This window comes from Brachyhypopomus gauderio, chromosome 19, assembly GCF_052324685.1.
Source record: "Brachyhypopomus gauderio isolate BG-103 chromosome 19, BGAUD_0.2, whole genome shotgun sequence".
In the NCBI taxonomy this organism is placed as follows: domain Eukaryota; kingdom Metazoa; phylum Chordata; class Actinopteri; order Gymnotiformes; family Hypopomidae; genus Brachyhypopomus; species Brachyhypopomus gauderio.
The window spans coordinates 1-15,311 of record NC_135229.1 but is presented as its reverse complement, the minus strand read 5'-3'; the positions used below and the strand labels follow the sequence as shown (position 1 = coordinate 15,311).

General features: G+C 42.2%; 1 protein-coding gene and 1 long non-coding RNA gene across 3 annotated transcripts; both read right to left on the bottom strand.

Annotated features, from left to right (window-relative positions):
* Nucleotides 1–360: 360 nt before the first annotated feature.
* Nucleotides 361–6,353, bottom strand: LOC143483399 (uncharacterized). Of its 2 annotated transcripts, XM_076982245.1 has the most exons (10): nucleotides 6,190–6,353; nucleotides 5,871–6,091; nucleotides 5,543–5,787; nucleotides 5,265–5,433; nucleotides 4,038–4,183; nucleotides 2,128–2,261; nucleotides 1,778–1,874; nucleotides 1,120–1,687; nucleotides 862–1,037; nucleotides 361–584 (listed from the first exon to the last, which is right to left on the bottom strand). In XM_076982245.1, exons 5-10 carry the CDS (start codon nucleotides 4,113–4,115, stop codon nucleotides 504–506), a joined length of 1,134 nt encoding a protein of 377 aa, XP_076838360.1. In that variant the 5' UTR covers nucleotides 4,116–4,183; nucleotides 5,265–5,433; nucleotides 5,543–5,787; nucleotides 5,871–6,091; nucleotides 6,190–6,353; the 3' UTR covers nucleotides 361–503. The 2 variants fall into 2 exon arrangements, with proteins under 2 accessions (XP_076838360.1, XP_076838361.1); XM_076982246.1 differs by lacking the exons at nucleotides 5,543–5,787; nucleotides 5,871–6,091; nucleotides 6,190–6,353 and having other exon boundaries at nucleotides 5,382–5,469.
* Nucleotides 6,354–6,490: 137 nt separating this feature from the next.
* LOC143483400 (uncharacterized) lies at nucleotides 6,491–7,354 on the bottom strand. The gene is made up of 3 exons (XR_013122489.1): nucleotides 7,095–7,354; nucleotides 6,831–7,001; nucleotides 6,491–6,743 (listed from the first exon to the last, which is right to left on the bottom strand). It is a non-coding gene; the product is annotated as an uncharacterized LOC143483400 (long non-coding RNA).
* Between the last annotated feature and the right edge of the window lie 7,957 nt (nucleotides 7,355–15,311).

Genomic DNA, 15,311 nt, shown 5'->3' with positions numbered 1-15,311 from the left:
CATGATATGAACCCTACCCCTAACTCAGGATAAGATAACCTGATAGCAGGCCTATGAATTGGGCCGCTGTCATGGTATTCGGGTATTTCTCAAGACGGTCTAAATTGACACAAAATTCATAACGTTAGCATTATTGTTACATTAGCAAAATACATTAGCATGCACAAACAAATGACTTACCCAGTTTTAGAGGAATCAGCTTCCTGGCATTTTTTCGAAAGGACCTGATTTCTTCTTTGCTGATTTTGTTTTCTGAAACACATTATGCACTGGCTCATTAATATGCGCATATCAACGCATGAATATGCATAGACCACCTCATTAATATGCACATCATTAATGGAGCTATTCTACACTTACTGCTGAGGCGTTTCTTCACTTTTTGTCGGTGAACTGTTACTTCTTTTTTCAGGCCTGTGAGTCGCTTGCTTACTTCTAAGTTCAACCAAGCTATGTCATTTTTTGTAATCCTTGCATCCATTATAGGAAGGCAATGTAAATATTTAATGAACTTGCGAAGGGTAAGGAAGATATTTCTGACAGTGGTGACCGCCAGCCCCTTCCCCTTCAGGTGAGTCATGTATCTGCAAATACAACAAATTTGTTATATTTGCAAAATTCCTCATTGTTATGCATTAGTCCATTAATATGCGGGTATTAGTTATTTAGTATGCGGATATTTCCTCATTAGTATGCGGATATTAGCTTATTAATATGCGGATATTGCCGCATCAATATGCGGGTATTCGCTCATTAGTATGCTGATATCACCTCATTAGTATGCAGATATTAGCTTATTAATATGCAGACATTTGCTCATTCGTATGCATGTTAACTTTCACTATGACATGCGTTACTTACTCCAAAATTATCCCCGTTTCGCAAGAAAGAGAATGTCCCCTTCTTTTCTGGCATGTCACGCATACTAAAGTTGACAAAACGGAAAATGTGATTTTCCGCCGAGATGGCGTTCTCCTTTTTTCGCCCCTCCAGGTTTGCACCAGAATTTACAATTGTAAATTCCTTAACAATGCGCCCTAGGGAAGACATATTAAGCATAATTAGTGAATCATACATAAAAAATTTGGTCAAACTCTCAACCTTTATGACACTACTTACTGATGTTAGGGTGGATTTCTTTCGAAATCGGAGAGCTGAGGCTGTGTTTGGACCGTATGGGGGACTGTGTATTCCTGAAGGCTTTCTCCAGGTCCACCAACCTTTCAAAGTTTGCCCTGCAGCTTGGCCTCTGACACTTTTCTCCGGGGCTAGCTTCCGCAAGTGCCTTCTTTAACCTTTGTACCTCCAGATTTGATAACTTACAGGATGAGCGAGCATCACATTTGGTGGTGGATGAGGGCCTAGGCACTGAGGTGGAAGGCGCAGGGTCTGCCGTGGAGTGTACAGCAACAGAGGTGGAGGGCCCAGGGACGGATGTCGCAGCAACTGGGGTGGAGCATGCCTCTGGTTCACCGATGTGCTCTGGCTCAAAAGGGACCGGGGCCTCGTCCAATTCACTGGACATGTCAGTGAAAGACCCTTGTAATAAATATGCTGGAAGTGGGCTGTAACCCCCATCCAGCGTTGAAACAAGCGGGGGCCTAGGAACATTCGCCCTTAATGAGGCCAGGCTTCTTAAAATGTACTCCTCCTTCGACAACTTTGTAAATTTGGCAAGGTCCCCAATCTAAAAAATAAACACAAGGGAAAAAATTGCAATATGCGTATATTAATAAGCTAATATGCAGTCCTACACAACAGATGGTTTTAAACATACCAACACATCCTGGTGCATTTTATTGTAGTGCTTATCCAAGCGCTTGATGTGTGAGGAGTTGCAGTCCGGCACCTTGCAATCGAAAATGCCTTTCACTCTGCAAAAAATTTTACACAAAAAGATGCAAAACATGCTAATTACATAAGCATTATTAGCTCAATGCATGTTTATTGCATGCTAATTACATTAGTTACATGCTAATTGCTAACATGGTAACATGCTAACAACATGCTAATATGCTAACAATATGCTAGCATGCTAATACCTTGCTAACCCACTAACATGCTAATACAATACTAACATGCTAATAACACACTAATAACATGCTAACATGCTAATTATTCACTTACCTCCCACTGGAGAGCTGCAGCAGTAGCGTCATTTCATCTTTATTTGTCACCTTGTGACACACCCGGAGGTGCTGTGATAAGTTGCAGTAAATAACTGCACATATCGGACACGCACTTTGTGTAGGTGCCATATCCTGAAAAAGAATATTTTACTAACCAGACTAATATAAAAGTAATTGAATCTTATTGATACCACTTTGACACTAGTGTAAAACCCCTTGATAATATGGACCCTAACCTGAGATGGATACTTTAGGGTGGGGGTCCCAGACTCTACCCCTGCCCCAAGGGGGTGCACCATACCCCCGCAGAGCAAACCCTCGTCATCCTACCCCCCCCCCCCCCCCCCCCCCAGGGCCCTAGATATACCCCCGAGTTGGAGCTCCACCAGGGGGCGCAATAGTCAAGGAGCCCCGCCCATTGAAACCCATTCATACCACTTTGACAATAGTGAAAAACTAGTGTAAGACTTTTTAAAAATATAAACCCTAACCCGATGGAGCAACTTTGGGGTGGGGGTCCAAGACTCTACCCCTGCCCCACCATCGACGTGCAGAAGCTTATATAAATTATATATTAAATTTTATAAATTATTATAAAATCATAACTGCCTCCATATCCCATTCTTGTCCATCCCAAACTTGAAGTGTCAGGAGCCACCTGTACTCTAGCCAAGTTACAGAAAACGTGATCCACCTCCTTTTAAATTCTTGGACAATTCAAGGAAAGAGGTGAACCACCTGAACTCGTGGTTAGGGTTAGTTATGCACCACAGCAAAACAACCAAGTTTTGGGGTTGTCCCCTGTATTCGGTTTAACATAACAAAGCTTAGACCCCCATGTCTTAATGGAATCATCTCTAGACTGTTCATAAGGGTTCATAAACAGGATTAGAATTTTGTTCTACCCTCAGTGATCCAGTGCTGGCCAGGTGTCAGGAAAGAGTTCCAGTGTAATGATAATGCATGTAGTTAAATACAGAATAAAGAACATGTCTTAACACAATTGGTTAAGAATAATAACAGATGTGTATGATTGGTGTTCTGATCAGGAGAGGAGCAACAGTAGACTGGATGTGACTGACACGGAGTACTAACATTTATTTTTAATTGCTACTTATGGTAGAAGCCTGGGAATCTTCCTTTGTCTTATTCAAACAAGGCAAGGAGATTGTTTGCGGGGTCTCTGCAAACAATCTGTTTATGGTTATTTGTGCTTCTTGGCAAATGCCTAACTTGCAAACACTAGGTCAGTGGTTCCCAAAGTGGGGGGCGCGCCCCCTAGGTTGGGCGCGGAGCTTGGAAGTAAAGCCTGGTTTATACTTTCGCGAGTGACCGTAGCGCGTGACTCCGCCCACATCGCGCGACCCTGCACGAAGCGTTTACTTGCGCGAGCTTCACTGCAGTGTTCTCCGAAACGATAGGTGGCAGTGGAGAATAAAAATATTCTTATCTACTAAAGGGGGTCACGGCAGAAAAAGTTTGGGAACCACTCCACTAGGTAATGATACTGACTCCTGTAGTTTAGTAGTAGTCTGACTCAATGGTGTCTTGAATTCTGGCCTATCTGTACTATTTCCTAGGATGTATTCTGTGATCAGAAGCAAAGCAGTTTGTAAGTCGCTCTGGATAAGAGCGTCTGCTAAATGCCGTAAATGTAAATGTCTCGGGCCTAGAGGGGGGGCTCTGTCAGGGCTGGCCCCAGGGCGGGTCCTCCAGTCGCCACCAGGAGGAGCCCAAGAGCCAGACCTCAGGCTAATCAGCGGTGATGGCCTGCACCTGTTGTCCTGGGTTTATAAGGATGGCCAACCTTCAGCCCTTTTCTCTGTTGTCTCTACAAGGTGTCTCGCCACCCGGCCTCTTTCTTGTTTAAGATTTTTTGTTTGTTATACTGTCACTTCGAGTACTTACCTCCTGCGCCGCTCCCTGGCCTCTCTCAAGTTTTCCTCCTGCTGTCTTTCTTCCTATCTGTTTGGTTTTGGTTTTCATTCCGTGACTATTTCTGTTCTCCTGTGTCTTCCACGTCAGTTATTGCCGTGATTGCTTTCTGTTCTCTCCTGTTACACACATTGAGTATTTCCGCGATTACTTTCAGTTCTCCCTCGTCATCTTCTCTGAATATTCAGCGCGACTTGGTTTTGGTTTCTCACGCTTGTAATATTGCTTACTGCATGGACAAGGCGTTTGGGTCCACTACCATAAAAAATCCACAGGGGATTTAGTCTCCTAAATCCGCCATTCTGACACAATAAATGATTTGCATCTCAGCCTCTGCAGTTTTAACAATTTTATTTTCGCCAGCAGTAATATAGCGCGGGTGAAACGTTACTGATTGGTTTTCCTCTAGTTGACGGTGGCGTAGTCCTAAGTTTATTATAATAACGGTGCGTGACACTAAAGGTTACATAGCATAAAATATATTTATTATTATTATATTATATAATATTATTAATTATATTTATTTTCCTACGTCCCACTTCCAATCTATTGCAATCAGTCAAATAGATTGCAAGTGGGATGTTTTGTGATTTGATTTTGTTTTATTTTATGTTTAATTAAAGAGGTTTAACTAAAGGAGGTTTAAATTAAGGTTTAAGGAGAAGGAACAACATATAACATATTGTGAAACAAAATATCTTATTAAAAATTTAAAATACAAATGGAATTATGAAAAAGCATGATTAAAATATGTTGAACAAACACTGAATATGCAAAATTAAAATAACAAGAACAATTTAAATGTATACATACTAGCAAAATAGAACACTATGGATATGATAAGACGGTAGAAACAAGAACAATTTAAATTAGTGCTGTCAATTCCAGGTGCTGCAATTAAAAGTCCTCACCAGGATTTTGCTCAGGCTTCCTGGATTGTGTTGATTCCACTAATTTTACCTGGATTGCTAATTAGAAAATCTAGCAAGCTTGAGCTAAATCCTGGTGAGTACTTTTAATCGCGGCACCTGTAATTGACAGCACTAATTTAAATATATATACACTAGAAAAATTGAACTCTATAAACACAACACTATCATTAAAAAGCTAAAACAAACAAACATGAACAAGTTCAAATACTACTTAACACTACATTAACACTTTTTTATATAACCGTTTAACAGCTTTGTGGGTTCTTACATTTTTGTCCCTTTGATTAATCATATGAAGTATTCCAATTCTTTTGGGGGATGCTTTTCTCAATTTGAGTGGCGAAAGTCTGCTCAAAACAAGCCTTGGTGAGCTTGTAAGTCTTACATTGTGATGTGCTCTTTTCTTTGTCCCCCTGCTCCTCATCCTCCTCAATGTCCTGAAAAAAACACAAATACATACATGCACATTTTACTGTGTGTGTGTGTGTGTGTGTGTGTGTGTGTGTGTGTGTGTGTGAAGAGTGCATATCTCTTCAAAGGAAGTACCACTTTCTTGAAAAGGAACTTCCATTTCTTCCTCGGATGACTCCAGCGCAAGTCTTTTAGAAGGTCGCAGGTGTTTTCTTTTGTTCTTTCTCTTGTTTGTAGAAGCTGGGGCTTCTGGTAGCTCTGAGGAGGTTTGACCAGGCTGGATTTAAATTGAGGGCGTAAAACTTATTTGCGGTGGCCGTATTGTGGCACATAAAGTGTGACATCATTTCCCTTTGTTTAGGGTCCAGTTCGTTTCTTGCCTGTGAAGGGAAACAAAATCAGACCACTGGGAAAATACATAATTGTTAGTGACAAGTCACCTCTGTTATAAAAAAACACTTACATGGGTGGCAATGGAGCTTCTTAAATCTGTGAACTTGGGTTTGCCTGGGAGCTTCATTTGCTCCATGTATTTGGGGTTGAAATAGAGAATAGAAATTTAGATATTTTGCCCCCAGTCAGCCCTTTTCTAATTTGCACATAAGCCCGAAGCCATCCGTACTCCTCCCCAGTGAGGAGGAGCTGGGCCACACCAAAGGTCTCATTTGTTTTATGAGACTCCACCTGTTTAGAAAGACAAAAGGACAAAACACACAAGAAATGACACATTTTGCCATGCTGTATGTATAAAACACAATGTTATGAACTGAACGTGCGCTCACATTGATGAGGTACACGTCCAACTCTGGACTGTGTTTGGCTCTCATCACTTCCTCCACCTGCAGGTTCTGGTAGACCCCAGTCCGGTGGCCGTATATAGACGACAGGTAAGCCGTTACATACCCGTAAAATGACCGTTGAAGCTTTATAGATCGCTTGGTCTCCAGGGTCTCTGTGTTGACAAATAAAAACACAAGAATGAGACACATCGACTGATGTAAAGTGCAGCAGAAAAAATGTTATTAAAGTGAGGTATGATGCAGGACTCACTCAATATTTCAGGGATCTGCTGCTTGGCTTTTACCCGACACTGCAGGAGCGTCTCTTTGGAGATGGCGTGTCCATCTTTGCACTCCTTTACTTAAATTTCATGTATTACCACGGATCGCCTTTGTTTTTTATGATGCCCTTTATTTCCCTAGTTATATTGATCAGGGAAACGGGCTTCAGGCGGCAGGTGGGGGGTGGCGTGTCTTATAAGTATTAAAAATGTAGCCCAATTTATGGGCTATAGTGTGCTAGCCACCACCTTCTCCCCATTAGGCTTTTGACCCATCTGCAAAACATGAAAACGTACATATGAGTCACAAAACATCTAAACATTAAAACAAAATTTTAGAGTAAAGAATAGTCCCATACTCACTAATCCTTGTGACGTTGTCCAAGAAGGTGAACTCCTGGAGGTGGCTGTGGCCCACAGCCATGTAAGCAATAAACCGCTTTATGCGATATATCTTACTCTTGACATTATTTTGTAGTCTGTATGAAGGGTCAGACCCCTCTTGGTGGTGCTGGTAGTCTTCCAGCAGTTCATCTAAAAGCGTAAGAGATATGAGGAATTACTTATTTTCCACCAAAGGAAACGTACTTTAAAAAATTCAGCCAAAGCACACCTGAATGCACTTACTGAGCTGAGGCACATGATCAGGAAATTGAGGTTCTTGGGGGGGCAGGCTGCTCCAGCTCCTGCTCTTGCTCCGCCCCTGCCTCTGCCTCCTGCACAGCTGCTTTTTCTTAAGGTTCAGATTGTAAGAAAAATACATTATACTTTATACACACCAGAGCAGTCACGTTAACTTTAAATGCTCTATGACAGCTTACACTATGCTTGGTTTGGGCCGTCACCCTAACCCTCTTTAACCCTCTGTGTGCCTGCACAGACTTCTTTTTGAGGCGCCTGTGCAAAAGGTGGTTTTTTTGCGCCTCAGCAGCTGGAGCTCTGTTGTTACAGCCAACATCTTTCAGGTTTTTGATTTCTGTTTTTTTTAGTGTTGCAGTTGGAGCATTCTGCCCCCCGCCGCCGCCTCCTCCTCCTCCTCCTCCTCCTCAGAGCATGGGGCATCCTCTGCCACATGACCCAGTCTGGTCACTTCCTCCTCTTTCTCCCTCAGGTCTAAATCGGACACGAGGGCAACTTGTCTGAGCACGACATTTCTTTTGACCTCCTGTATAATGACTGCTCTACGGGTGCTTGACGGCTCCCTGTGTGACTTCAGGTGTCTGTCCAATCTAGATGTGGACTGACCACAGCCTGGTAGGCAGCATTTTTCTTTTCTAATATCTACCCTCCCTGACACTAGTTTGAGCAAGAGGGACCGCTCCATGATATTTCTAACATTATGACTTAATCTGAGGTGCTGGCTTAAATTGGCGAAGCCTTTATAGCAGAGAAGACAGGCTTTCCATGGTGAAATATCTGAAAAAGAGAAAGGAAACATGTCAATAGTCATACTCAAACAGATATAGACAGACATACATACAATAGACATAGACCAGGGTACCCCGCGGGTCCTTAAAAAGTCTTAAAATGTCTTAAATTTAGTTTTACATATTCAAGGTCTAAAAAATGTCTTAAAATGTCTGGAATTTTAGGGGGGGAGACATTAAATAAGTGTGTTGCTCAGTTTTTCTGTTTTATTTTACCAATCTATATCCCACAATAATTATCATTTCCGCAACGGCCGTATACTCCGCCTAATGGCAGTAGTACGTCACCTAACAGGTGGAAACATCAGACGATGCTTTAGCTGCCAGCAAGCTGCTTTTCTTATTTGAGGCCTGCGGCGGGAACAACAATACAAGGCTCCGATGCAGACATGGGTAAATGTCCATTCAGTGAAGTGGCTGGAGGATGAAAAATATTGTGGCTAGCTGAAACCTTCCAGTGATTCGTATGAGGCGCGATGTATCTTGCAGTTTAGCTGTAAGTGCCAAAAATGATTTGTCTACTGTGTAGGGCGACCAAACGTCCGTATTTCCCGGGACGTATTTCACGTCTTGTCCCGGTTTTGGAAAAAAAAAAAAGTGAGGAAATGTCCTGGTTTTTAAATGACCTTCATTGGACCATTACAATGTAAATGTACAGGCACTAGGGCACTGCGCACGGCGCTGCATGTGCCGTAATCCCTTAGCCGCATCAAGCTTGGTTTATACATGAGGTTCCGCGTACTGACAATGACGGGGGTAATCGCGGTGGCAATTACTGTGCGGCCCTGCGCGAGCTCCCCGCGTGCTGTCGCTTCGCGAGGTCGTGCACCCCCGTCAACAACTTACGGTCGCCACCCCCCCCCAACAATTTACACTCGCCACCCCCCTCCAGGTTCAAATCTCACTCCAAGCGATCTTGAAAAGTTGGCAACCCTGGTATTATTTATTTTTTGTGAGAGGTATTAAAAAGGTCTTAAAAGTCATTGAATTTGAGATTTAAAAATGTGCAGACACCCTGATAGACATACAGAAACCACAAGCATGCCATCTGTTAACACCGCCAGGTTTCCAGGCAGCTTGTGGGCCCCCCAAATGAGGAGGGCATACTCCAGCATGCTACTGGAGCTAGGTCATAGAAACCCCGAATAGGGCCTCCAGAGCCCTGTGCCCCAACCACCCGTTGCCAGGTGATTGACACCAAGGGCCAAGGATGTCACGTGCATTACGCAACTCCCCGGGTGGCCTTGGGTTGAAGTCCAAGACAGTGGAGAGCTTCCGTACAATTTTCAGGAGGATACCAAGCTTCTACTGCTTTGGCAATCATGGGGTTGCACACCTATGGCAGACTGCCACCTCATCTTTGCCAAAGTTAAGCAGACAGCAAAAGCTTCTACCAAAGGCACTCCCCCTACCTAACTTAATAGCACTCTGAGTAGTGTTGTGTCATTCGTGAACAATTCTTCAAATGAAGGAATCATTTGAGTGAACAAACTGAATTGAATCACTTCCTCAGCTGCTTGTTCCTTTTTCAGTTCAGTAGTTGAGCTCAGCAGCGACCGTGCAGGCTGGCTGAGGAACTGCTGTGTGGTCCATGAATCACTGAATCACCCGCGAAGACATCCATTGCGAGGGAACAGCGCATGCTCAGTGATTCGTTCACTGAACTGAGGGCTCTCGTTCATTCTGATTCGTTCAACGTACTGTCACCCCAGAAAACTGTTGCTAAGGACGTGATTCAAGTTTGCACGGTCACTCACTCACATTTTCTTTTTGAATGTTTTCTTCTGAATGTAGTTATTATCTTAATGTTGCTCTTAATTTAATATTTATTTTGCACTCTGTTGTAGGTTAGTTCATACTTTATTTTTGTATTGTTACAGTGATCCCGTGCCACTTCGCGCTTCAGCTTTTGCGAATTCACTCTTTCATGGGTTTTTATAAGATATTAATGGGGAAAAATAATTTGGGGGTCTTCACTTTTTCACCGGTTGTCTGCGGAGTTTGATCGGCGGAAAAAATATAGATTTTATGATTTTTTACATGACAAAATCCCAAAATGTATAAAAATATATAATAGGTACTAATTCTAACAATTAACAAGGAATGTTGTAAATAATAATAATAAAATAGTATGAGCACTGAGGCAGCAGGTCAAGCAATAATATGGCAAAAAGTATGAGGATTTTTGCAAGGCAAACCAGACAATGACTAGCCCATTTTATATGTGTTTCATACGTATTTTATGCTTACTTTGAAGCGCTGACCCCCCACTGTCCTTTCCAAGGAAAACCAGCTTGGCCAGCTCATCTGTGACGCTGGCATGCGGGAGGAAGGAGGAGACACGACGAGCGTCTTGCGATGCACATAAAACGTTTAATACACAAAAACAAAGCCCAGCACAGACGGTGCAAGCACGCTGACGCGGAAGCTTACACAGGCATGAACTTTAGACAAAGACGAGCACAAGACACTGCGCAAACGCACATTAAATAGGTAATTTACACAGACCCACGTGACCTCGAGACAAGGTACAGGTGATATCACGAACACGCTCACAGATGACCCACGCCCACGGAAGAACAAACATGGACATAACACGCAAACAACATAGCAGCACGCCCACAGGGAAGGGTCCGGAGCTGTCACCGTGACAATCTGTATAGCACTTTTGACACAGCTTCAAGAAGCAATTCAAAAGTTACAACCCATGAATCTATCTTTCTTTATAGCGTGAAGGTAATTATTCTTATGCTGAATAGGAATGAATCCTTTGGATTGAGTCACGTTAAAGATTTGAAATTAATCTTCGCGCTAAAGAATAAACGTATTTGTAGTAGGCGTACGTGCTGCTGCAATGCATTTGCGGTACGTGTAGTGCGATGGCAAATTCACAGAATCGTGCTGCAGAGTAAACAAATTTTGAATCCACCTCGCTACAAACCAGTCAATCTGTGTACCTATATTTTTGTAATGTAACATACTTGCACATCATGTTAGTGTGAGCATATGCACGATTTACAGATATAACACGGGTAATAAAACCGCTGCTGCAATACTTTTACACACACACACACCACCCAGTAATAAATACACTAATGACAAAATGTGCTAATGACACGCATACCGATACTCTTGTACTTCCATATCTTTATATCTGATGGATGAATAGATGTATGAATGGTTGAATAGTCAGTCAGTCTCTGGGTTAAAATTTAGAAGTTTTTATACTGTCCAAGTGTAATCTAAAATTAGGTAAAAAACAAAATCGATCAGTACAAATGATATATATATTCTATCCGTATCTAGATATTTAGACAATCAAATATAGCCATTGTATGTATGTTATTTCTGCGATTTGGCTTTTATGAAATATATATATATATATATTATATTTATATATATTATATTTACATATATTAATTTGCACTGCTACATAGACAGGAAATGCCACAAAATAATCTCAGAAATATTATAAATATTATACAGGTCCTTCTAAAAAAAAATTAGCATATTGTGATAGTTCATTATTTTATGTAATGTACTGATAAATATTAGACTTATGTTTTAGATTCATTACACACAACTGAAGTAGTTCAAGCCTTTTATTGGTTTAATATTGATGATTTTGGCAAAAAAGTAAAAAAAAAAAACAAAAATCCCAACCAAAAAAAATTAGCAAATTTCATCCGACTAATAAAAGAAAAGTGTTTTTTAATACAAAAAAGTCAACCTTCAAATAATTATGTTCAGTTATGCACTCAATACTTGTTTGGGAATCCTTTTGCAGAAATGACTGCGTCAATGCGGCGTGGCATGGAGGCAATCAGCCTGTGGCACTGCTGAGGTGTTATGGAGACCCAGGATGCTTAGATAGCGGCTTTAAGCTCATCTAGAGTGTTGGGTCTTGCATCTCTCCGCTTTCTCTTCACAATATCCCACAGATTCTTTATGGGGTTCAGGTCAGGAGAGTTGGCAGGCCAATTGAGCACAGTAATACCATGGTCAGTTAACCATTTACCAATAGTTTTGGCACTGGGAGCATGTGCCAGGTCGTGCTGAAAAATGAAATCTTCATCTTCATAAAGCTTTTCAGCAGAAGGAAGCATGAAGCGCTCCAAAATCTCCTCATAGCTAGCTGCATTGACCCTGCCCTTGATAAAACAGTGGATCAACACCAGCAGCTGACATGGCACCCCCCAGACCATCACTGACTGTGGGTACTTGACACTGGACTTCAGGCATTTTGGCATTTCCTTCTCCCCAGTCTTCCTCCAGACTCTGGCACCTTGATTTCCAAATGACATGCAAAATTTGCAGTTCTGCTTCTCTGTAGCCCAGGCCAGGCGATTCTGGCGCTGTTTCTGGTTCAAAAGTGGCTTGACCTGGAGAATGCGGCACCTGTAGCCCATTTCCTGCACACGCCTGTGCACGGTGGCTCTGGATGTTTCTACTCCAGACTCAGTCCACTGCTTCCGCAGTCCCCCAAGGTCTGGAATCTGCCCTTCTCCACAATGTTCCTCAGGGTCCGCTCACCTCCTCTCGTGCAGCGTTTTTCTGCCACACTTTTTCCTTCCCACAGACTTCCCACTGAGGTGCCTTGATGCAGCACTATATTATTGATAATGTTCTGTCTTTCCAGTTAAGTAAAATAATCTTTTTAGCCACTGTTATAGAAATGAGGATGAATGTTTGCAGATGTTTAGGCATTGGTAGAGAGGAAAGGTCACCAAGCAGAGCTAAGGTGGGAGAAATTGGGATGCGGAGGATCTTGGACAGCTCTCCCAAGACCTCCGACCAAAACAGAGGGGGGGCAGTTCCAGAATGCGTGAAGATGATTGTCTGTTACCATGGGGCAGTGTGTACAAGTGTTGGAGTCAGTGAAGCCCATCCGATGCATTTTCTCGATAGTGATGTGTGTTCTGTGTAATATTTTATATTGAATTAGCTGTATGTTAGAATTTGATGATATTTTAAAGGTTTGAGCCTAAAGGTCTGAAGTCCATTTGTCTATTGGTAGTGAAATGGTGTCATGATGTGAAAAGTTTATAGATTTGGGAGAGTAGTTTCTTGGATTATATTCCTGTATTTTATCCTCCTCCTCCTCACTACTGTCAATGAACCGAATTTTTCTCTTTGCTGACCGTTTTTTGGCCACAACCTGACTGGAGGATGATGGGCTCTCCCTGGCAGGCTCTGGCCTCTCGCCCATTGCTGGGCTCTCTTCTAGGGCTTGTGACTGGAGCTCTCTTATCTCAACAGCCTCTGCCACTGTGCTAAGAGGCACGTAGAATTTAGAGCTCACCACATCTGAGTGGCACATGGCACGTTGTATTTTTCTTTTTTGTTCAGGAGGCATGTTTTTGATCTGAAAATGGGAAAAAACATGCAAATTACATATGCATAATATGCTCATTACATAGGCGTAACATCCTCATTACATATTCATACCATGGTAATTACATATGGATAATACTTACGTGGCACACCATTGCTGTCCTGAAAGCCTTAAAACTGGCATCCTCCAAAACCCAAGCGTGTCCACTCCATCCTGAAATGGACTAATAGTTTTTTTGCACTGCCCTCCATTCCTGTTGAAGAAGAACGGTGATCCACCCCCAGGCAAATCCTTCGCGAGGGTAATGAACCGATTCATCCAGGTATATTTGTCTGGTCACGCAAACTTAAGCGTGACCCTAACCCTAACCCTAGGGAAAAAACATAATCGTATCATACAGTTGGCATCAGGAAAAAACTAAGGCATATTAGCAAAACGTCCAAGAAAATTGCTCAACACTGCCCCCTAATTCAAGACACTTTGATAATATATTATGGACACGTCCATGCTAAAACCCTATGGGAAAAGGTTAGGGTCAGGGACATGTATATAATATCAGGCATCTTCATCATATGTCTATGGAAAAATGCCACTTTCATGATATGAACCCTACCCCTAACTCAGGATAAGATAACCTGATAGCAGGCCTATGAATTGGGCCGCTGTCATGGTATTCGGGTATTTCTCAAGACGGTCTAAATTGACACAAAATTCATAACGTTAGCATTATTGTTACATTAGCAAAATACATTAGCATGCACAAACAAATGACTTACCCAGTTTTAGAGGAATCAGCTTCCTGGCATTTTTTCGAAAGGACCTGATTTCTTCTTTGCTGATTTGTTTTCTGAAACACATTATGCACTGGCTCATTAATATGCGCATATCAACGCATGAATATGCATAGACCACCTCATTAATATGCACATCATTAATGGAGCTATTCTACACTTACTGCTGAGGCGTTTCTTCACTTTTTGTCGGTGAACTGTTACTTCTTTTTTCAGGCCTGTGAGTCGCTTGCTTACTTCTAAGTTCAACCAAGCTATGTCATTTTTTGTAATCCTTGCATCCATTATAGGAAGGCAATGTAAATATTTAATGAACTTGCGAAGGGTAAGGAAGATATTTCTGACAGTGGTGACCGCCAGCCCCTTCCCCTTCAGGTGAGTCATGTATCTGCAAATACAACAAATTTGTTATATTTGCAAAATTCCTCATTGTTATGCATTAGTCCATTAATATGCGGGTATTAGTTATTTAGTATGCGGATATTTCCTCATTAGTATGCGGATATTAGCTTATTAATATGCGGATATTGCCGCATCAATATGCGGGTATTCGCTCATTAGTATGCTGATATCACCTCATTAGTATGCAGATATTAGCTTATTAATATGCAGACATTTGCTCATTCGTATGCATGTTAACTTTCACTATGACATGCGTTACTTACTCCAAAATTATCCCCGTTTCGCAAGAAAGAGAATGTCCCCTTCTTTTCTGGCATGTCACGCATACTAAAGTTGACAAAACGGAAAATGTGATTTTCGCCGAGATGGCGTTCTCCTTTTTTCGCCCCTCCAGGTTTGCACCAGAATTTACAATTGTAAATTCCTTAACAATGCGCCCTAGGGAAGACATATTAAGCATAATTAGTGAATCATACATAAAAAATTTGGTCAAACTCTCAACCTTTATGACACTACTTACTGATGTTAGGGTGGATTTCTTTCGAAATCGGAGAGCTGAGGCTGTGTTTGGACCGTATGGGGGACTGTGTATTCCTGAAGGCTTTCTCCAGGTCCACCAACCTTTCAAAGTTTGCCCTGCAGCTTGGCCTCTGACACTTTTTCTCCGGGGCTAGCTTCCGCAAGTGCCTTCTTTAACCTTTGTACCTCCAGATTTGATAACTTACAGGATGAGCGAGCATCACATTTGGTGGTGGATGAGGGCCTAGGCACTGAGGTGGAAGGCGCAGGGTCTGCCGTGGAGTGTACAGCAACAGAGGTGGAGGGCCCAGGGACGGATGTCGCAGCAACTGGGGTGGAGCATGCCTCTGGTTCACCGATGTGCTCTGGC

What these genes read in the sequence shown, in the direction of transcription:
- LOC143483399 (XM_076982245.1), bottom strand. Translation starts at nt 4,115, where the DNA reads ATGAAAACCAAAACCAAACAGATAGGAAGAAAGACAGCAGGAGGAAAA. An exon ending in AGAAATCCACCCTAACATCA is followed by an intron (nt 1,038 to 1,119) that starts GTAAGTAGTGTC and finishes TGTCTTCCCTAG; the next exon opens with GGCGCATTGTTAAGGAATTT. An exon ending in GAAACGGGGATAATTTTGGA is followed by an intron (nt 585 to 861) that starts GTAAGTAACGCA and finishes TTGTATTTGCAG; the next exon opens with ATACATGACTCACCTGAAGG.